The sequence below is a fragment of the Bombina bombina genome, chromosome 5, assembly GCF_027579735.1.
Source record: "Bombina bombina isolate aBomBom1 chromosome 5, aBomBom1.pri, whole genome shotgun sequence".
In the NCBI taxonomy this organism is placed as follows: Eukaryota; Metazoa; Chordata; class Amphibia; order Anura; family Bombinatoridae; genus Bombina; species Bombina bombina.
The window spans coordinates 908,932,368-908,955,053 of NC_069503.1; the positions used below are offsets into that span (position 1 = coordinate 908,932,368).

Sequence of the window (22,686 nt, forward strand, 5' to 3'; positions counted from 1 at the left end):
AGCTGTGCAAAATAAGGAAAATTATATAGAGTTATGGTCTCTGTACCAGATTAGGTCAATCCTTTGTGTTGTTTCACAGCGAACTATCAAAGATAGATTATCATGTCCATATGTATGAACCAAGAGATATGTCCAATAATCATATACTGCTGATAGCTTAAGGTTGTCGTTTACAACTCTCATACAGATTGTACCTTATCGTATGGCATGAGCAACAGCAGGGTATCCTGTGCGTCCTGCGGCTCGGTTCCTCTGGCAGTGTCCTCGTGTTGTTGGCCGTCTGACTCACACCCTATGTGTGGGGGCTTGGACTTGCGTCTGCCATATCACTGCTTAGAGAATTGTTTAGTATACAGAATCCTTCTTGCATCCGATACTAGGTATATAAAATTGTCTTCTTGTATCTGATACTTAGGTGGCTTATTAGGTACCAATCAGCGGAAAATGTATCTGTGAAGATAGATTTCACCTGCACTTAGTTCTATTTAGCACGCAGGTTTCCCGATGATGCATCTCTTTAATGTCCTTTGGTGACAGTCAACCCGGGGGTTGGTTCAATCGGCTCAAAGAATAGTGGAGTCAAGTGTGTCAGTCTTTAGGCTTCTACGTGCGTTTCACTCCCTCCTTCTTGATAAAGCTCCTGGAGGGAGTGAAACGCGTAGAAGGCTAAAGGACTGGCACACTTGACTCCACTATTCTTTGAGCCGATTGAACCAACCCGGGTGACTGTCACCAAAGGACATTAAAGAGGAAGCATCATCGGAACCTGCGTGCTAAATAGCACTAAGTGCAGGTGAATCTATCTTCAGACCGATACATTTCCGCTGATTGGTACCTAATAAGCACTAAGTATCAGATACAAGAAGAGAATTTTATATACCTAGTATCGGATTCAGAGAGGAATTCTGTATACTAACAATTCTCTAAGCAGTGATTGGCAGACGCAAGTCAAGCCCCCACACATCGGGAGACACGTCAGGACGCCAACAACACGAGGACACTGCCAGAGGAACCGAGCCGCAGGGACGCACAGGATACCCTGCTGTTGCTCACGCATACGATAAGGTACAATCTGTATCAGAGTTGTAAACGACAACCTTAAGCTATCAGCAGTATATGATTATTGGACATTTCTCTTGGTTCATACATATGGACATGATAATTATCTTTGATAGTTCGCTGTGAAACAACACAAAGGATTGACCTAATCTGGTACAGAGACATAACTCTATATAATTTTCCTTATTTTGCACAGCTCTATTTTAAGCTCCATTTTTTTGCACAAGTTTTATCAAGCCGGTATGTGAATTTCATTTTAAATAGATGTCAATGAACTCTGAATAATTCACGAGAAATCTTGGCAAATTGCTTAGTCACACAACAATAGATATTTTCCCTGTGACTAATAAAATAAGCAGTAAAACTAATATTCTCATGAAGTACTAATCAGTACCATTTTTATTTTCATGTTTATTTTTTAATATTTTTTTCTGACTGAATTGTACTAGAGACGTCTCTAATTTTTTTTTTAAATATACTGTAACCAATAAATTATTTGTTTTTTAGAAGCTTTACTGATCTGAATTTATTAACACTTCTAACAGTTTATCACGGATATCTATCACAGATAGTATAAATAATTTTCACATAAGTATCTTCAGGCTATTAGCGCCCTTACAAAACCTCTTTTTTCCATGATTAACTATATAGCAGCTTTGCTGTGGTGCTCTTTGCCTCCTACCTGGCTGGCCAGGAGTGAATTCCCACTATAATTGATGATTCTGTGGACTCGCCATATCAGGAAATAAATTTATCAGGGTAAGCATAAATTAATGTTTCTATAACAATGTTATCTATCTTTTTATACAATAATATTTTGGTGTTTACTATCCCTTTAATAAAAGCTTTAGGATCACTATAGTCCACAGGGTTTTCAAACCTGTCCTCAGGCCTCCCCAACAGGCCAGGTTTAAGGATTAGCCTTGGGTAAGAGCAGGTAAATAACCAGGTTTAACCAAGTCAGCTGATATTTCACCTGTGCTCTAGTTATCCACAAAATGTGGCCCGTTAGGGAGGCCTGAGGACAGGTTTGAAAACCAGTGCTCTAGTGAAATTAAATCCCCCATTTAGAGACCATATATACCAGTTAGACTGTTTTTTCCCCAACACATTTAGTTGAAATGTATATAATTTGTATCGTATTTTATATATATTTTTTTTATTTATCTCACGCAAATCTAAATTCAATAAAGTAAAAATGAAATTGTCATGATTCCGATAAAACATGCAATTTTAAAACAACCTTCTATTTTGCTTCTAAATGTGTTTTGTTCTCTTGGTACCTTTTGTTGAAGAGTAAACCTTGGTAGGGCTGATAGTGCTTAGGAGACCGGCACATGTCTTTAGCATCCTGTGGCAGTTTGCAATTATGTAGAACATTGCTATAAACATTGTTGAAAAAACTGCTTCCAGATGGCTAAAGATACGTGCACACTCCTGAGTGGATCTAGGATTACTCTTTAACAAAGTATACTAAGAGTTAAAGGGACATGAAACCCAAACATTTTCTTTCATTATTCTGATAGAGAATACAATTTTTAAACAACTTTTAATTTACTTCTATTATGTAATTTGTTTCATTCTCTTGATATCAGTTGTCGAAGGAGCAGCAATGGCACTACTGTTTTCTAACTGAATACATGGGTGAACCAATCACAATCAGTATATAGATGCAGCCACCAATCAGCAGCTAGAGAGTTAGGTTATTTGCTGCTCCTGAGCTAGATAAACCATTTTAGCAAAGGATAAGAAGAGAAGGAAGCAGATTAAATAATATAAGTAAATTGGAAAGCTGTTTAAAATTGTATTCTCTATCTGAATCATGAAAGAAAAATGTTGGGGTTTCATGTCCCTTTAATTTAAGCAACATTAATAGAAGTAAAATGGGAAACTTACTTAACCTTTCATGTCCTTCCCGATCTATTTGTTTATTTTATACTTTACTCAAGTCAAAATTAAACGTTTCATGATTCAGATTAATCATGAAGTTTGTGCACTATTACAGGCGTACTTCGGAGATATTGTGGGTTTGGTTCCAGACCACCGCAATAAAGCGAATTTAGTAATAAAGTGAGTCGCTTATTCCCCCCCCCCCCCCCTGATTGCTTATAAAAATATTTACACTATACTCCATTAAATGTGCAATAGCATTATGCTACAAAACGAACAAACAAAGTACGTATCTTAATTAACAAAATACACCTGATGGGTGGTGTCCCTTTACCACCTGTTGGAAAAAAACATTTGAACAAATCAGTCACTCATGCACTTGCTGCTCTATCTGCAAAGCACAATAAGAGCGAAGTGCAATACAACGAAGCATAAGTATAACGAGGTTTGTGCACACTTTGAAGCATCAGCTCCTACTGAGCAAGTGCAAGAGTCGTTATTACAGATGAGTCTGTGATTGGCTGATGGCTTGTCACAAGATACAGATGGCCAGCAAATTTAAAATGTTAAAATTGGACAGGGGAAATTTTTTTTTTTTAAAAGTGCAATTGCATTGTCTTATTTTTTTTATGTACATGTTGATTATGCAGTTCTACTGTATTTAGTTTTTAATTCTACTTTTATCAAAAGTTTTTGTTAAAAAAAAAAAAAAAGTGTCAATTTTACAAAAGAGGCTATCATGAAAAAGCGTTTGCTTCTCTGTAGTATTGAGTTTTCATTGTATATTATAGTATGGGTTTGTTGTATGAAATAATATTGAATTTTGAAGATCTTTTGAACACCATTTACTGATTATGATATTTTTGTAAACTGCTATTCATTGCTGTGGAAATTGCAATTGCATTTTGCAGATAGAAGTCCTAATAATGCACTCTGCATGAAATTCTACTGCATTGCATAACGAACATGACCTGTTCTGGAGGGGCGTATACAACAATATTAGACTCCCACTAAAAATCAAACTGCTATCTTACATTATTTGCACTCTGATCTACATCAATAGAATGTATTTGTGCTGGAAAATTCTGAAATGCTTTTTAGGGTTTTTTCCTCTGATCCCAAAATTGTATTTTACACCCTAGTTTTTTTTTTTTTGTAGGAGGCTCTGGATGCAGAGGGACCTGTTGTGGAGAAAATCATGAGCTCTCCCGGCTAAGCAAAGAAACAGGTACAGTATATTCCTTTCAACATGGCAATGTCTAGTTCTTGCTTAAAGGGATATTTAAAAAAAATGAACACTATTTAAAAGTTATATTTGGTTGCTAGACGAGAAGGTTAAATTAAAGGGATATTAAACCCAAAAATCTTCTTTCATGATTCAGATAGAGAATACAATTTTTATAACTTTTCCAAATTTACTTCTATTATCAAATTTATTTCATTCTCATATTATTTGTTGAAGAGATACCTAGGTTAGGTAGCGTGCACATGCCTGAAGCACTACACAACAGGAAATAGTGCTGCCTTCTAGTGCTCCTGCTAATGTGTAACATTATTGCAAAACTGCTGCCATTTAGTGCTGCAGACACGTGCACACTCTTAAGCTTACATTCTGCTTTTTAAATAAGGATAACGAAAAAAATGAAGACTATGATAATAGAAGTAAATTAGAAAGTGGTTTAAAATTTAATGTTCTATCTAAATCATAAAACTAAAAAATGGCTTATTTCCCTTTAAAGCATTTATTAAAATAAAAAAAAAGTAAGTTTGTGAACAATTAGTCTATGCGATAGAAGCTCATTGGCTGATTATGGCAAATCCCACAGCTATATTTGTGGATAGCAACATGCTACACAAAGATAGAAACCATTTATTTTTGTAAAGAAGAGGAAACCTGTTTCATAAACAACTTTACTATATTTTACAATCCCATCTTTTTTTTTTTAAATTGGACTTTAACATCCCTTCTAAATTCCATTTTTTTAAAATAAATTTGCTTTAGATTTTTAAATCTTATTTTCTTTGTACCATCATATATTCTCTCCTATCTATCTATCTATCTATCTATCTATCTATCTATCTATCTATCTATCTATCTATCTATCTATCTATCCTGAGTTAGGTTTATTTTGATTGCAAGCTCTGTGTATATAGTTACGATATACCAGGTGGTACGAATCCTATAGATAGAAAATGGATAACAATCATAGCATATCAATAATGTCCTTCTGCAAGACTTATTTACAAATATTTTTCAAATTTTTAGTGCTTCTACAATTTAGGATACAAAAAGAGGATTTTCATGCAGTCTCTTATATAATAATAATAATAATAAAAAATGTACTGCTCCAAGTCTGTCTTTCAGGAAAGCAACATAGACTAGAACAGGAAATTATGACGTGACTTTTCCTAGAAGTGGAAAGGGAGGAGTTTGTTCCTTTTTGCATCTGCAGTGTAGCCAACTGTTTATAGATTGCAGGCATTGTATGTATTGACCTTTTGCACTAGCCTAACCTACGCAATATCTGTTATTTCCCTGTGCTTTACTAAATACTATCAACCCCTGCAGATAAATTCATATTTTAATGATGTGATTTTTATTTTTAGAGGTGACAGCAGTGCGGCTTCCTCAAGGAGAGAGCAGTCATTTAGCATTAGGTTTAGCATAGAAATGACACCGCAATGTAATATTGTTTTCAGAATTATTGCACTGTGAATGCATGTAATGTTTTCTATAGCTGCTCTGTGTGCATAGTGCGCATTTCCCAGAGGAACTATACATTGTGGGTTGTCAGCGCACATTGGCTAAGCCTGGTTTTAAACCAGAGCTTGTGATTTCTGCAGTGACACAGATTGAAATTAAAACGGTTTTATCCAAGATTAATGGATTCAGCACTAGTGCTTTTTTTCCTGTTATTTCTCTACGGTGTAGTACTGGATACATATTTTCTAAATTAAAATGTCCTTTTTTTTAAATATAAAATTATATATATATATTTATTTTTATTTATTTTTATTTATTTTTTACTAACTTGCTGACACCATTTTTACAGACTCTGCTTTTTAGTTTTCTATAGATTAATACATTTTTGGTTAAAATAGTTCAATGCTAACTCAGCCTCTCATCATGAAATCCGTCTCCTGATGGGTGTCTTTTACCACCTGTGAAAAAAACATTTGAACAAATCCGAGTCACTCATGCACTTGCTGCTCTATTAAGTGCGAACACGCAAGCAGTTTGCTATTTGTACCACAAGCATTTTGTAGTCGTGGTTAGCTTTCTCTCAACATGCAGGCACACACCCTGTAGAAGTCAATTGTAAAATGCAGCAAGATTGTCTTGAGCCAGCCAAAAATAATACATTTGGCATTAGGGAGTGTAGTTGCTAATTGGCTGCTGCCTGAGAAAATGGTACACTTGGCGTCTACTTAACGCTGTGGGTTTGGCAGCCTGCCAGCTGCAGGGTCAGGTTATTGTGAATGAAAACGGCGTGTGGGGAAGGAGGGGTTAAAAATGATTCATGTCTTAGATATGACGGTGCAGAATTGTGCAGCTGCATTTAGAATAAAAGATTTGCTTTGTCATTACTATCTTTATAGGTTAGCCTGAGCCTAATTTATACCCTTATGAAGTATGCTATGTTTTTCTGAACAGCAGTAGGATTCTCCATGTGTTTTATACCATGGCCATGCAATGTAACCAGAAGTCACTTTCACTAGGGATTGATTAGTTTGTTGAAATATGCATCACATTCGTATGCCATAATGTTTGTTAAATCAGCCAAAGCAAGGGTGCTTACATTTATTTTTATGTGGAGAGTCAGACACTAAAGGCAGGCTTTGCAGAGGGCCACGTTATATTCTAATTGCTTATTAGTTTTCAAGATGGTCTGTTATAGATAAAATTATAATCACACTTTAGTTAAATGACATAGGAAATGGGTTACTACTTTATGCATTTAACTATATATACTACTCAAATCTATAACATTTTGAACAAAGGCTTATGAGAAGTGTGGGACTTCTTTTTTAAATTTTGATATCTAACAAATGACTGATGTGCATTTTCTGCAGAGGGCCATACAGAAATTCTTGGCCGGACATATGTGGCCCACAGGATATAGTTTAGGCCGGCAGCCTGTGTAACCCAAATTTGACGCTACATTTACTCTGCGTTTCTCATTTTATAGATGGAGGAATCTGGTGAAGAGGTGGAGTTTGAAGAATTCTATGTAAAATATAAGAACTTGTAAGTAAAAAATAAGTTATGCTTCTCTTTAATTATTTTAATAGAACTAATACTTCTGCATTCTGTGTGGTTTTGCTTCTTACAGTTTGCAGAGTTTCTCAGTGCAAATTACTTTATGGAACTTATTTATCCTACTGATATATAAGCTATTTCTGCTATTCTACACAGGTTATTTAAGAAACTACAGTGTTTGGTACATGCTAATACTAAAGTATAAAGAAGTTGATTTATCAGAAATGTATTTTTATAAATATGTCCTTTTCAACTTATTTAGCAACATTTATTAGCCTTTGTTTTGTTTCACATTTTCACTTGGTGAAATAATTTGAGAAACAAATTCCTGTATATCAAGAATTTAAAAGTAAGATTTAAATATTACAAAGTTATTGCTACATCTTTCTCAAGGCTTTTCCGTTCTTTTCTGATTAACCTCTTTGATACTAGCTAGGGTAGCCCTTACTGGCATTGAAGGTATTAACGCAATGCACACTGTCTAGCAATCATTATCTAGCACTGTGTTACAAAGCAAAAATCTTTTACAATTGTAAGGGCAGAGCTGCAAAATGCTGCCTCAGCTAAAGAATAAATCTGTTTTTATAAATATACAGAACATTCTGAGTTATATTTTTTTCTCTTGTTTTTTTTAAGCAAAACTATTTTTTATAGTAAAAATAGTCTGATTTAAAGGGATACTAAAACCAAATTTTTTTCTTTCATGATTCAGATAGAACATGTAATTTTAAGCAACTTTCTAATTTACTCCTATTATCATTTTTTCTTCGTTCTCTTGCTAACTTTATTTGAAAAAAGGCATCTAAGCTTAAAGGGCCATTATACACTCATTTTTTCTTTGCATAAATGTTTTGTAGATCTATTTATAAAGCCCATAAAGTAAGTTTTTTTTAAAAATGTATAATTTTGCTTATTTTTAAAGAACATTGCTCTGATATTCAGACTCCTAACCAAGCCCCAAAGTTTTATTTGAATACCGTCAGCTACCTTCTCCAGCTTGCTCCTGTTTGTGTAAAGGGTCTTTCCATATGCAAAAGAAGGGGGAGGGGGGGGGGAATGTCTTATTTCCCACTTGCAGTAGGCTTTCCAGCTACCTTTTCAACAGAGCTAAACTGACCGCTTCTAAGTACGTTTTTAAACCATTTTATACTGGATTTTTATATCAGTATCTGTGCATCTTATTCTTTATAGTAGTGTCTATTACATGCAGTTATATGAGAATGAGTGTATACTGTCCCTTTAAGGAGCCAGACAATTTTTGGTTCAGTACAATGGGACAGGACTTGCTTATCATTTAGCCACCAATCAGCAAGCACAACCCAGGTTGTGAACCAAAAATGGTCTGGTTTCTAAACTTACATTCTTTCTTTTCAAATAAAGATAGCAAGAGAATGAAGAAAAATTGATAATAGGAGTAAATTAGAAAGTTGCTTAAATTTTATTTAATTTAAATTAAAAAAATTGCATGCTCTATCTGAATCACGAAAGAAAACATTTGGGTTCAGTGTCCCTTTTAATGTAGCTCAGTAATTCTTAACTAGAATTTTTGAACGCCGCTGTTACCTGAGACTGAAATGTTGTAATATTAGAAACTCACACACTTTTTTTTTTCTTTTTTTTTATTTGTAATCCATTAAAGCATTTATTGGGGTGTGTCACCTTGCCATATTTATTTCAAAAGTGCACAAATGTTATATGCATGTGTGTGTTTTTCTTTCTACAGCTCATATTTGCATTGTCAGTGGGCTTCTTTGGAAGAACTAGAGAAAGACAAGAGAATTCAGCAAAAGATTAAACGCTTTCGGGCAAAGCAAGTCCAGAACAAGTTCCTTTCCGAGGTATGGACCCATGAAAAACTTTGTCATTTTGCTAATTATTTTGTGATGCTGCGGTTTCTTTTCCTGGACAAACAAAACAATAAACATTACTTTTAAAGCTTGTGCAAACAGGAAGTTTGCTTTCCAGTTACCAGGATGTAGAATGCATTTTTTTTCTTCTGTTCCAATGTGATAACAAATCCTTGAGATATTTGGGCTACTCAATATTATTCTTTCTAAGCATAAAGCTTTCATAGCGGTACCCAACTATTTCTTCTTAAAAGTGCAGTTGGATTTTTTTCTTCGACTTTAAAGTTACTGTAAAAGATAAATTAGCAATACAGGATGGTAAGAAGAGTTTTTAAAATGCTAATAGAAGTAAGAATATATTCTTTACTTGCATCCAAAATAAATATTTAATTTGAGGATTTTTTCTAAGAAATCTACTGCTCTGGCATTTTTCAAATGTCCTGGTTTTCCTGGAAGCAATATAAGATGATTTTTTTTATTGCACAGTCCCACAGAGAAGTATATTTGTTTACTTGATATTTTCAGTTTTTTTTCTCTTTCACATCTTTCTTTCCACCTTACGTTCTGCATTAATTTTTTTTCTAAATTGACACACAATGGTTGCTATTGAGGTAAATCACTGTAAGATTATAGCGCTGCAAAATAGCTTGTGATCAATGGGTATATGATTTATAGATTCCAGAAAGCTAGAATATATTTTCTTCTCAAACCTTTTAGAATAGTCTCTTGGGCCTTTTTAAGACCAGTCCTACTGAGTGAATCATTTTGATAAGCTACCTTCTTCCTGGTCAGATTCTTTAGTGAAAATTTACAGCTGTATATTAACTAATTTTCATGGTTATTTTAAGAGATTTTTATTATTGTAGGTTTAACTGCTGTCCATTTCTATATCATAGAAGCATGATCCAATAAACACGTTTCTATTTGAGGAATTTTCTTGCCACCTTAAATCTACCTCCTCCCTTTCAGAGACTGGTTTATTTCCAACAGATTAGGACGTACTACACAGGGATGTTGTTTTTCAAGAGACTAGTATATGTATATGTGTGTATATATGTATATGTGTATATATATATATATATATATATATATGTGTATATATATATATATATATATGTACATATGGAAAATAGTGATTTAATTGGGTCCTGGTAAGAACCCTATATCTCCAAATATTTCCTGTAAACCATTTGTTATATCAGTTAGGTTTTTAGATTACCTGGCCTAAAATTCTATTATGTGTAATATTATGATAAAGAATATGACCTTCCTTTACATATTCAGTAGCTGTCTGGTTCATAGTACTGAGCAGACCTGTCCCAGTTGTAAAAGGGTTAACCTTTTTCTCCTTGGAATGCTGGGAGCATTCATGCATATTCTTCTCCAGATCTCTTCAGCAGCTAATTATGCAGAGGATTGTGTCTGTCCTTCTCAGATTTGGACAATTGCCCACATGGGACTAAGCTTCTGATCACCAATTTAATTTCACTTATATCTGTATGAGGCAATGGAGCAAGGATCACACTGGCAAAAGCCTTGAAGGATTCCTTGTTGGGCTGTCAATACTTAGTACTTTAGAAGTGAAAGCCCTCAGTTTTTAAAATAAATGATATATTTGTTATATCTGTGTCTCATGCACACAGGTACATACATGCACATATTTACTAAATTATTCAGGGCTTCTTTATTTATTTTGATACTTGGAAAAAAAAGCAAAGAAGATGTAAACATTGGGTATTTCTAAACTCAGGACAAAATTTAGAAACTATTTAGCATGGCTGTTTTTTGGTGGTTGTAGATATGTAACAGATTTTGGGGGTCAAAGTTAGAAAAAGTGTGGGTTTTTTTCCATTTTTTTCCTCATATTTTATAATTTTTTTATAGTAAATTATAAGATATGATGAAAATAATGGTATCTTTAGAAAGTCCATTTAATGGCGAGAAAAACGGTATATAATGTTGTGTGGGTACAGTAAATGAGTAAATATTACAGCTAAATACAAACACAGCAGAAATGTAAAAATATCCTTGGTACCAAACGGACAGAAAATGGAAAAGTGCTGTGGTCATTAAGGGGTTAAAAACAACAACACTTTTTTAACTGTGAAATAATAGCAGTCAGTTTCCTTCACACGTGTGCGTTTCAGGGCCTGCCAGGGCACAGTGTCACACCAGTGCAACTCATATCTGGTGTAACACTAATACAATTTACAATGGCTATCATGCATAGTATTGGGTTTTAAATAGATTTTGTTAATATCACACTACAAAATACTTTACCATTAATATCATAGAAAAATACATGCCAGGATTATATGTTGACTGTAACATTTTACTTCTCTTTGATTATGGAGGAGTTATCATACAAGCTGTATCTTTACACTGGCGTGCAAATATAACTAGTCAGTCTTGTTTCCGGATCTGTATACATATATATGCATTATCAAACAGTTATGTAAAGACCTGAAAGTTGGAGTCAATATGTAAGAAAACCAAATGGTGGTAGGAAGGAGACTATAATCTGTATGATTGTATGAAGATGAGTAGATGCTAATTTATGGAATGGGTAAAATTAAATTACTGGAGATCATAATGGAATATGCATTAGAATTAAATATAAAACTGTGTGGTTGATCTAATGATATCAGCTTACAATTATGGTAAACAAAATAAAGATTTTTAAACCATGGACAAGACCCAGTGAAATCGGAAAGTCCTCAGGCAAATTGAGCAATAATTTGTGTGACTTGTAGGAGGTTCGAATCATCACTGCTGATGAGTAAGCCCAGTGAGATCTTTCCAACTTCAGTGTCCCCATATCTCTTTGTCAGTTTTAAAAGAACAATCTTAAAGGGGAACAATACCCATCTACTAAATCACTTGAAAGTGATGCATCATAACTGTAAAAAGATGACAAGAAAATATCTCTATGTAAAAAGGGAAGACATCTTGCCTCAAAATTTCTTCATCTTACAAAGTGCTTTGTGAACAGTTATCCTTCCGCTACTGTCCAGCTGCAGGTTAAAAAAAAAAAAAGCCAATCAGCAGTGCTGTGGTCATGCTTTGCTTTACTGTGATCTCATGAGATTTCACTGAAATCTCCAGATTTCCTAGTAAACTTCCTTAAAGGGATAGACTAGTCATGAATTCAGATAGAAAATGCAATTTTAAGCAACTTTCTAATTTACTCCTATCATCAAGTTTGCTCTTGGTATCGAAATGTAGCCACCTATCGGCAAGTGCTACCTAGGTGCTGAAACAAAAATGGGCCGGCTCCTAAGCTTACATTCTTGCTCTTTCAAATAAAGATACCAAGAGAACAAAGAAAATTGATAATAGGAGTAAATTGGAAAGTTGCTTAAAATTGCATGCTCTATCTGAATTTTGAAAGTTTAATTTTGACTAGACTATCCCTTTAAACAGAGTAGGCAAGTAACATGACTGTGCGTGCAAATGCCAAGATGCACGCTCCCTTGCAAGTCCTGGGTCTAGCATTCTGATTGGCTGCTTAAAGTCCCTTTACAATGGGATGTGGCTACTGAGGAAGTTTTGAGGTAAAATATCTTCCGTTTTCAGATAGAGATGTTCAGGTGATATTTTTTAACAGCTTTTTACAGATTTGCTGCATCAGTTTCAAGAGCTTCAACATTTGGGTATCATGGCCCTTTAAATGGCCCTTTAAATATTAGTATTACATTGTATCACTGTTTGTCTGCCCAGTGTATTTGTCCCTCCTACTGGTCTTGATAAACATGCACGTCATGTACAGCTCATTCCTGGAAATCAGGGCTAAACCTGGTACATTGCAGTTTTAGAAATAGCTTGTTATTTCAATGCAGTATATACAAGCAAAAGCAGCAGTCATGTAGATTAGCTCTACGTTGCTCTTCAAATCACCTGTCTGTTTCTTTTAATGTAGAGAATAGTTATCCCTGATCTTAATATTACTGCAGTTATACATAGATATATTATGCATGTTTTGCACTGGTCACATCACCTAGCTTGACATTAATGTACAGTGTACCTAGTTTCCCAATGATGTGGCTGTTTGCCATGGAAGTTGGGGTTAAGAGGTTATGTCTTCTTTACGAAGATCCCAGAACTAGCTCCATAGTAACTTCAAAGCAAGAAACTTGCTTTAGTTTTGAGTCTATATCCTGGGATCCTATTCCCAGCCTGTAAAGTGGTTAAATAACTGTTTAAAATTAAACCTTGCCTTTAGAAGCTATAGGTTTCTAGAAAGTCTGTGCTGTAAGCCTTTTTTTGATTGCTCATTAGTGAATTGTAATTTCACACTTCATTTAAAATATTCTTCAACATTCTCCTGCTGTAAAAAGGTTTCACACAGTAATTAAGAGGCCCAGTTAACAAAGTCTGAGGAGTCTCCTTTCCTCACAGGGAGAGATCCTGCTGTAGTATTTCAATTAACATGCTTGATGTTGAGAAGCATTCCTCTTCCTATTAGACCATAGGTGAATCACCTGAATTGCAAGTTAAGAAAATTCACTTCATACTGTAGTCAGCTTAAAGAGACAGTATACACCAATTTTAATTTAACTGCATGTAATAGACAATACTATAAAGAATAATATGCACATATACTGATCTAAAAATCCAGTATAAAACTGTTTAAAAACTTACTTAGAAGCTCCCAATTTAGCACTGTTAAAAAGGTTAGCTGGAACACCCACTGAAAGTGGTTCTATAGCAAAAAAGCAGACCCCCCTCCCCCTTCTTCTAGATATAAAAAGACTCTTTACACAAACAGAAGCAAGCAATTCTCCTAAAACTTTGGGGGCTTGGCTAGGAGTCTGACAATCAGCACAATGTTATTTAAAAATAATCAAAACCTATACATTTTTAAATAAAAAAAAAAAAAAGCTGTATAGGCTGTATAAATAAATCTACAAAACATTTATGCAAATAAAAAATCTAGTGTATAATGTCCCTTTAAGCTTTTACACCTTCTTAAAGGGACACTGAACCCAAATTTTTTCTCTTTCGTGATTCACATATAGCATACAATTTTAAATAACTTTCTAATTCACTCCTATTATAGAATTTTCTTCATTCTTTTGGTATCTTTATTTGAAAGGCAAGAATGTAAGTTTAGATGCCAGCCCATTTTTGGTGAACAACCTGGGTTGTTTTTGCTGATTGGTAACCGACCAATAAACAAGTGCTGTCCAGGGTCTGAACCAAAACATAGCTCAGATGCCCTTTTCAAATAAAGACAGCAACAGAACGAAGAAAAATTCATAATAGGAGTAAATTAGAAAGTTTGCTTAAAATTGAATGCTCTATGTGAATCACGAAAGAAAAGAATTTGGGTTGTTTTTTAGTTGTGTTTTTGTGTGTACCCTTGTAGGCAAACAATTGCCAATAGAATGCAATATAAGTGTCTGGGTTTGCGCATCCCCAGAACTAGTTTGCCAGGAATCTTAAAATTTTTCTTCATTTCTTAATAGATTACTCCTACATTATATTTATTTACAGTTTTTCTGTGTAGCTCCTACAAATTGTTGTGGCTTTTTTTTATTTATTTTTTTATTAATCAACTTAAAGATATTGGTAGATTCCACCTCCAGCCTGCGATGGCATAAAAGGATTTCTTTCCTCCCTAACTGGAAGTTTACTACTTTGTCCTCATTGGTGGTTATTCTGCTAATACTTCCCAAGCAGATTTTTCTCAGTTTATCACATTTGCTGTAATTCAATTAAGATGACCTATTTTAGTAACCTTGGTTCAATATAATAGGATGAAATGCTCATTTTGTTATTGGTTGTGGCCATTATCATTCCATCTTTCTTCATATTTTCAAAAGACGGTTGATAAACATTTTTTTTTCTCTTCATGGTGTAAGGGACCAGGCTTTATATGGTGCATTATGCTCAGCTCCAGGTCTCAAGTAGCCATTGCAGGCCTGATTGTAAAGACAATCTGTCTGGAAATACTTGAGGACTGGAGTTGATAGGTGCCATGATGGAGAAGCTATTCTATGAGATAAATGGGAGGCAGAATGCCTTTTTCTAATTCTAAAAAGTCTGGTTGAAAACTACATTTATAGATGTGCTTGGATTTGTTTAGTTCCCTGCTTGCATGAAGGGTAAGTTTAGCAATGGCTAACTCTGATGTCATCAACACACTACACAGCATAAGTTACTGTTTTCAGCGTCCTATGTATTAATAAACATTGCGTTAACTTGGTGTTATTGTTTGTATGTTGTGAGCTATGCAACACCAGTTTATCAAGGTTAGCGTGTGCATCTGTTAAAGATTTGTGGAGATTCTCACGGCTAAAGCACTTCTGGATTTTAATGTGATTTTTTTTTTGCTTACAATTACAAATATTGTGCATGGATTTATATCATGAATTTGGAGATGAAATAGATTTTACAATATTTTTAGTCATGATGTTCTATTGCTTATTCAGTTATGGGCTATAAATGTAATTTATTTACCCTTTTTGTAAATTATTTTATAATGTTTTCAGTCAAATCATACTCCTTTATTTTTAATTGTCTATGCTTTTTATCATCTACACCCACTTATCTAAATACATGTGCCATGTCAGTATATTGGTCTAACATGTAATATTGTAGTTCTATTGCTGTGCTTTTCCTTTATTTGGTATTTTTTGGTTCTGTTGCTTACAAGATCTTTATTTGGAATATTTTCACAATTTGTTTAGCACCTCCTCAAATATGTTTATTCCTACAGTTAAATATACAGATACTTCCTTGATGCTGAGCCTTTTTTTTTTTTTTTTTATCCTTTGTAAATACTGCAAATAAGGCTCAGATTTTTGCGTTTGTCAACAGATTGAGGATGATCTTTTTAATCCCGACTACGTGGAAGTGGACCGGTTACTGGATATTTCTCTCAGTACAGATGAAAATGGAGAGGTAAATCCTGTTTGGTCCATTTTTGTTCCACAGATACATTTTCAGTGTGATTTATGTTAGGTAGGTTTTGTGTGTTCTACAGTCGAATGCATGATAGTTCTATGGTGCATGAACATTGATGTTTGCATTGTTAAGATGAGTTGTTAGGGCTAAGATACTGCTGTAAAAAAACCACACACTAGTTCCAAGTGAAAAATAATCTTTCAAATAGAAAAGTAACATTTAATGCCTTTATGAATAATTAATTGTATACCTTGGGTGACATTGTGCTAGTGATACCATGAAATAAAACATGTTTAGATTACTTAAAGGGACACTAAACACCTTTTTTTTTTTTTTTTTTTTTTTTTTTTTTTTTAAAGAAAGGATACAATTTTAAAGGGATAGTTTACTAAAAAAAAAATCTCTCCTCTAATTTTTTCCCAATGATCCACTTTACCTGCTGGGGTGTATTGTTTTCAAGTAGCTAATTTACCCTTATATTGGCATTTAAAATGGTTGTTTTGGCCTGTGGTATCCCCACCTATTCTGAAAGTTTCTGGCCTTAGGGCCAAGCTATAGATAGCTGTGTAAACACAGCCAGCAGAAGAAATTACACTCCCAGTGGGGTATAGAAGAGATAAGGTAATACAATACATTTTATTCTCTGCAGCTGGTAAAAAAAGTATTTGGAAACGCATTAAGGGAAAAAGTTTTACAGTATACTGTCCCTTTAAGCAATTTTCCAATTTACTTCTTATCTAGTTTGCTTTGTTTTTTTGATATCCTTTGTTTTGAAAACATTCCAAGGTAGGATCAGGAACAGCAACTAGCTAGCTGCATATTGGTGGCTGCACATATATGCCTCTTGTGATTGACACACCCAGTGTGTTCAGCTAGCTCATAGTAGTGTATTGCTGCTCCTTCAACAAAGGATAACAAAACAATAAAGTAAAACTTATAACCGTAGAAAATTGGAAAGTTGTTTAACATTGTATGCTCTATCTGTATCCTGAAAGAAAAATGTTGTGTGTCATGTCCCCTTTTAAATAACATAATTATCCCAGGAGAATATGTTCCTATGTGAAATTAATGACGATAGAGATTATCTGATGTATGTATGTGGGTGGGAAAAAGACACATTGTCTTTAGGATTTCTCCTTTTTTTCCTTTGTTACATTGTATATGGAGACATCCTGAAACCTGTATAAGTTTATCTTTTAATCCTGTATAGCTCAATGCGCACATCTGTGAAATTCTTTGAGTAAAATGCTTAAATCAGATGATGGTCACACATTTCTTTTGATATTTAAACCTCAAACTTTTTTTCCTATTTGATCCTTGGCTTGTGTCTTCTAAAGCCTGTGACTCATTACCTGGTAAAGTGGTGTTCACTTGCTTATGAAGACAGCACTTGGGAGCTAAAGCAGGACTTGGATTCAGCAAAGATTGAAGAATTTGAGAAACTCCAGAGCAGGGAGCCAGAAACAGAACGCGTGGTAAGAATTGGCTCGACCAATCTGTGTTTTTATTTGAAAATAGCTCAGTTATGTGGTCTTTCGGAAAACCACTAATGGGATTTACTGCATTTGAAACAGGAGCGACCTCCTGCCGACGAGTGGAAGAAATCGGAGAGTTCCAGGGAGTATAAAAACAATAACAGTCTCAGGGAATACCAGTTGGAGGGAGTAAATTGGCTGCTGTTCAATTGGTACAATGCGTAAGTAATTTTCTTCCCACCCGTTTATGCAGTAGCTTCAGGAAACTTTTTATGGTTTTGGTTCATGGCATAGTTTAACCTTGTAGAGTTTATTGGCATCTTAAGACAAAGATTTATAATTCTATAAAAAAAAAAAAAAAGTGGAAAAACATATTTTTATTGCACTCACATTTTTATATGGTTACGATCTCTGTGAAATGAAAAATCCATTTCACGGGCCCGGCGTGAATTAGATGGACTTTATTAACCCCTTATGCAAAGCTTATTTGATACTTCTATATCCTCATACGTGTTTAGTTTTAAGATTTGTTTTTGTTTTAAGTGGATATTAAGCGCTTAAAGGGACAGTCAACTCAGATTTGTTTTATTGTTTTAAAAGATAGATAATCCCTTTATTACCTATTCCCCAGTTTTGCACAGAAAACATGGTTATATTAATACACTTTTTACTTCTGTGATTACTTTGTTTATAAGCATCTTCTGACTGTCCCCTGATCATGGGGCTGTCTTTAGGGACTTAGAAACAGACAGAAATTGAGAGGTTTAAAGGTTATAAAGTATATTAATATAACCATGTTGGTTGTGCAAAGCTAGGGAAAGGGTAGTAAAGGCATTATCTATATTTTTAAACAATAACTATTTTTGTGTTGACTGTCCCTTTAATAAATGCTAGATGCAATGTTTCTTTAAAACATAGATTAGCCTGAAAATAGCATACTGAACTTTTTTGTAATTGTAAAAGTGGTTTAAAAAAAGTAAAGTTTTAATCTACATAAAGTAATGGGCACCATCATTATGTAATCTAGTTTTCCAGAAAGTTTAAAAAGGAAATGTGCATTTCATTTTGAATTATAAGCAGTTTTGCAATATACTTTCATCTTCAAAAATGTTACTAGTAAAAGTTACTTTTTTCCCCCCTAAGATATGGTGAGTCCACGACGTCCTCAATTACTAGTGGGAATATCACTCCTGGCCAGCAGGAGGAGGCAATGAGCACCACAGCCAAGCTGTTAAGTATCTCTCCCCTTCCCACAAACCCCAGTCATTCTCTTTGCCTTTGTCAATGGAGGAGGTGAAGTTTTGTTGTCTGAAGAAAATTGTATTTTCTTTGCTACAAGGTCTAGCCGTAGTCCATGTTAATCTCTTCAGTAGGGTAGTGGTGGCTTTAAAGCAGTTGAGAAAACACAGCGAGGCCCACCTCACAAGTTCCTAACATTTTGCTGCCCTAGTATAGAAAGCTAGAGTAGGTTTACTCTGTTCTTTCTCTTTCCACAGGTCTCTGTAAGGAGTGGCGTCCTTTCAAACTGTGTGAGCTGCCGGACAGCTAGATGTGCAGGTAAATGCATTTTTGTCTTATGGGTAGAGAGACTGGCACTGAAGGGGTTAAGCAAATCTCTCTTCTGCACTCATACTTGGGACTACAATCCTGGGTTCAGGATTAATGCAGGCAGTGAGCAGGCACTTTGGGCATGTGACACAGGAGTCTGGAGTTAATCTCCTTTTATGGAGAAGGAGTTAACTCTCTCTGGTGGCTCGGGTGGTTAATTTTTATTCCGTTTCTCTGAGTAAATTAATCATGAGATTGCTGTGTAGTGACAACTGAGAAGCGCTATGTGTTTTTAGCACTTTATCTGTGTTGAACAAGCCTGTTACTAGAAACAATGTCCTTAGCCATCTCTGACGTATTTAGTCAGGAAGCGTCTCTTTCTCTGTGACGGTCTTTTTCCATCTAGAAGCGTGCACTCTCATTCTATTGGCACAGCTTCTCTAGCCGATCACGTGACATCCTAGTTCCGTTCTTTTCAGAGATTGGAGAGATGGGGCTACTGCTATCAGTGGAAGTCTCATAACTGATCGCAGAATTCACTGTAAGTTGTACAAGTGGGGCAGGTAGGCACCTCAGTTATATTGCTGAGGTGTAGGGGTGTGTTTATGTTTACGTATTTGAACCTTTTGCTGCCTAAATTCCTTTTTCACTGCTTGGGGCCAAACTTAGCAATTTAAAGTGACAGTGCATTAATTAAGTATATTTGGTGAGCATGCGGATTGTCTTTTAGTGAAGATATTACCGCTATTTCTCCAACATTGGTGTGTCCGGTCCACGGCGTCATCCATAACTTGTGGGAATATTCTCTTCCCCAACAGGAAATGGCAAAGAGCACAGCAAAAGCTGTCCATATAGTCCCTCCTAGGCTCCGCCCACCCCAGTCATTCTCTTTGCCGTTGCACAGGCAACATCTTCACGGAGATGGTGAAGAGTATGTGGTGTTTAGTTGTAGTTTTTTATTCTACTATCAAGAGTTTATTTTAAAATAGTGCTGGTATGTACTATTTACTCTGAAACAGAAAAAGATGAAGAGTTCTGTTTGTGAGTGGAATATGATTTTAGCAGCAGTAACTAAAATTGTTTGCTGTTTCCACATAGGACTGTTGAGATGAGATAACTTCAGTTGGGGGAAACAGTTGGCAGACTTTTCTGCTTAAGGTATGACTAGCCATATTTCTAACAAGACTGTGTAATGCTGGAAGGCTGTCATTTCCCCTCATGGGGACCGGTAAGCCATTTTCTTAGTCTCAAACAGAATAAAGGGCTTAATATCGGCTATAAAACTGGTAGACACTTTTATGGGCAAGATCGATTGCTTTATTTGGGCATTTTATACAACTTGATGTTGAAATTCACACTTATAAACTTTGGGGAACATTTTTTAACGTCAGGCACTGGTTTAGACACCTTTCCAGTCAGGAAGGGCCTTCCCTGTAGTAGGCTGAGCCTCATTTTCGCGCCATTACTGCGCAGTTACTTTTGAGAGCAGGACATGCAGCTGCATGTGTGTGGGTCTGAAAGTTGTTGAAAAGGTTCCTAGAAGGCTTCATTTGGTATCGTATTCCCCCCTGGGTTTGGTAAAGTCGCAGCAAAGGCTGTAGCTGGGACTGTAGAGGGGTTAAATCTGTAACCGGCTCCGGTTTCTTCATTTTAAGGGTTAAAGGTCTAAAATTTGGGGTGCAATGCTTTGAATGCTTTAAGACACTGTGGTGAAAATTTGGTTAAACAATTCCTTCATAGTTTTTCACATATTCAGTAATAAAGTGTGCCCTGTTTAAACTTTAAAGAGACAGTAACGGTTTTGTTTTAAAACGGTTTTTGTACTTTATTGACAAGTTTAAGCCTGTTTAACATGTCTGTGCCTTCAGATAAACTATGTTCTGTATGTATGGAAGCCAATGTGTCTCCCCCTTCAAAATTGTGTGATAATTGTGCCATAGCGTCCAAACAAAGTAAGGACAGTACTGCCACAGATAGTAATGTTGCCCAAGATGATTCATCAGATGAAGGGAGTAGACATAGTTCTACATCATCTCCTTCTGTGTCTACACCAGTTTTGCCCACGCAGGAGACCCCTAGTACTTCTAGCGCGCCAATGCTTGTTACTATGCAACGGCAGTAATGGATAACTCCATAGCAAATATTTTATCCAAAATGCCTGCATTTCAGAGAAAGCGCGATTGCTCTGTTTTAAACACTGTAGAGCAGGAGGGCGCTGATGATAATTGCTCTGTCATACCCTCACACCAATCTGAAGGGGCCATGAGGGAGGTTTTGTCAGATGGGGAAATTTCAGATTCAGGTAGAATTTCTCAACAGGCAGAACCTGATGTTGTGACATTTAAATTTAATTAGAGCATCTCCGCGCACTGCTTAAGGAGGTGTTATCTACTCTGGATGATTGTGACAACCTGGTCATTCCAGAAAAATTGTGCAAGATGGACAAGTTCCTAGAGGTTCCGGGTGCACCCCGACGCTTTTCCTATACCCAAGCGGGTGGCGGACATAGTGAATAAGGAGTGGGAGAAGCCCGGCATACCTTTTGTTCCCCCTCCTATATTTAAGAAATTATTTCCTATGGTCGACCCCAGAAAGGACTTATGGCAGACACTCCCTAAGGTCGAGGGGGCAGTTTCTACACTAGCCAAGCGCACTACTATTCCTATCGAGGATAATTGTGCTTTCAAAGATCCTATGGATAAAAAATTGGAGGGTTTGCTTAAAAAGATTTTTGTACAGCAAGGTTACCTCCTGCAACCTATTTCGTGCATTATTCCTGTCACTACAGCAGCGTGGTTCTGGTTCGAGGAACTAGAAAAGTCGCTCAGTAGAGAGACTCCGTATGAGGAGGTTATGGACAGAGTTCACGCACTTAAGTTAGCTAATTCCTTTATTTTAGATGCCGCTTTGCAGTTAGCTAGATTAGCGGCGAAAAATTCTGGGTTTGCAATTGTGGCGCGCAGAGCTCTCTGGCTAAAGTCTTGGTCAGCGGATGTATCTTCCAAGACAAAATTGCTTAATATCCCCTTCAAGGGTAAAACTCTTTTTGGGCCAGAATTGAAAGAGATTATCTCAGACATCACTGGGGGTAAGGGCCACGCCCTCCCACAAGATAGGCCTTTCAAAGCCAGAATAAGTCTAATTTTCGTTCCTTTCGCAATTTCAGGAACGGACCGGCCTCCAACTCTGCAGCCTCTAGACAAGAGGGTAATGCTTCGCAAACCAAACCAGCTTGGAAACCGATGCAAGGCTGGAACAAGGGTAAGCAGGCCAAGAAGCCTGCTGCTGCTAACAAAACAGCATGAAGGAGTAGCCCCCGATCCGGGACCGGATCTAGTAGGGGGCAGACTCTCTCTCTTTGCTCAGGCTTGGGCAAGAGATGTTCAGGATCCCTGGGCACTAGAAATAGTTTCTCAGGGTTATCTTCTGGAATTCAAGGAACTACCCCCAAGGGGAAGGTTCCACATGTCTCACTTATCTTCAAACCAAATAAAGAGACAGGCATTCTTACATTGTGTAGAAGACCTGTTAAAAATGGGAGTGATACACCCAGTTCCAACCGTGGAACAAGGAATGGGGTTTTACTCAAATCTGTAGTTCCTAAAAAAGAGGGAACTTTCAGACCAATTCTGGATTTAAAGATCCTAAACAAATTTCTCAGAGTGCCATCGTTCAAAATGGAAACCATTCGAACGAT

General features: G+C 35.9%; 1 protein-coding gene across 1 annotated transcript in view; it reads left to right on the forward strand.

Annotated features, from left to right (window-relative positions):
- CHD7 (chromodomain helicase DNA binding protein 7) overlaps positions 1-22,686 on the forward strand; it is a 309,908-nt gene that overhangs the window by 207,233 nt on the left and 79,989 nt on the right. Inside the window, 6 exon segments of the mRNA XM_053715068.1 lie at positions 4,109-4,177; positions 7,140-7,198; positions 8,934-9,048; positions 15,880-15,963; positions 17,304-17,441; positions 17,541-17,662. Coding sequence (XP_053571043.1) covers positions 4,109-4,177; positions 7,140-7,198; positions 8,934-9,048; positions 15,880-15,963; positions 17,304-17,441; positions 17,541-17,662 — 587 coding nt within the window.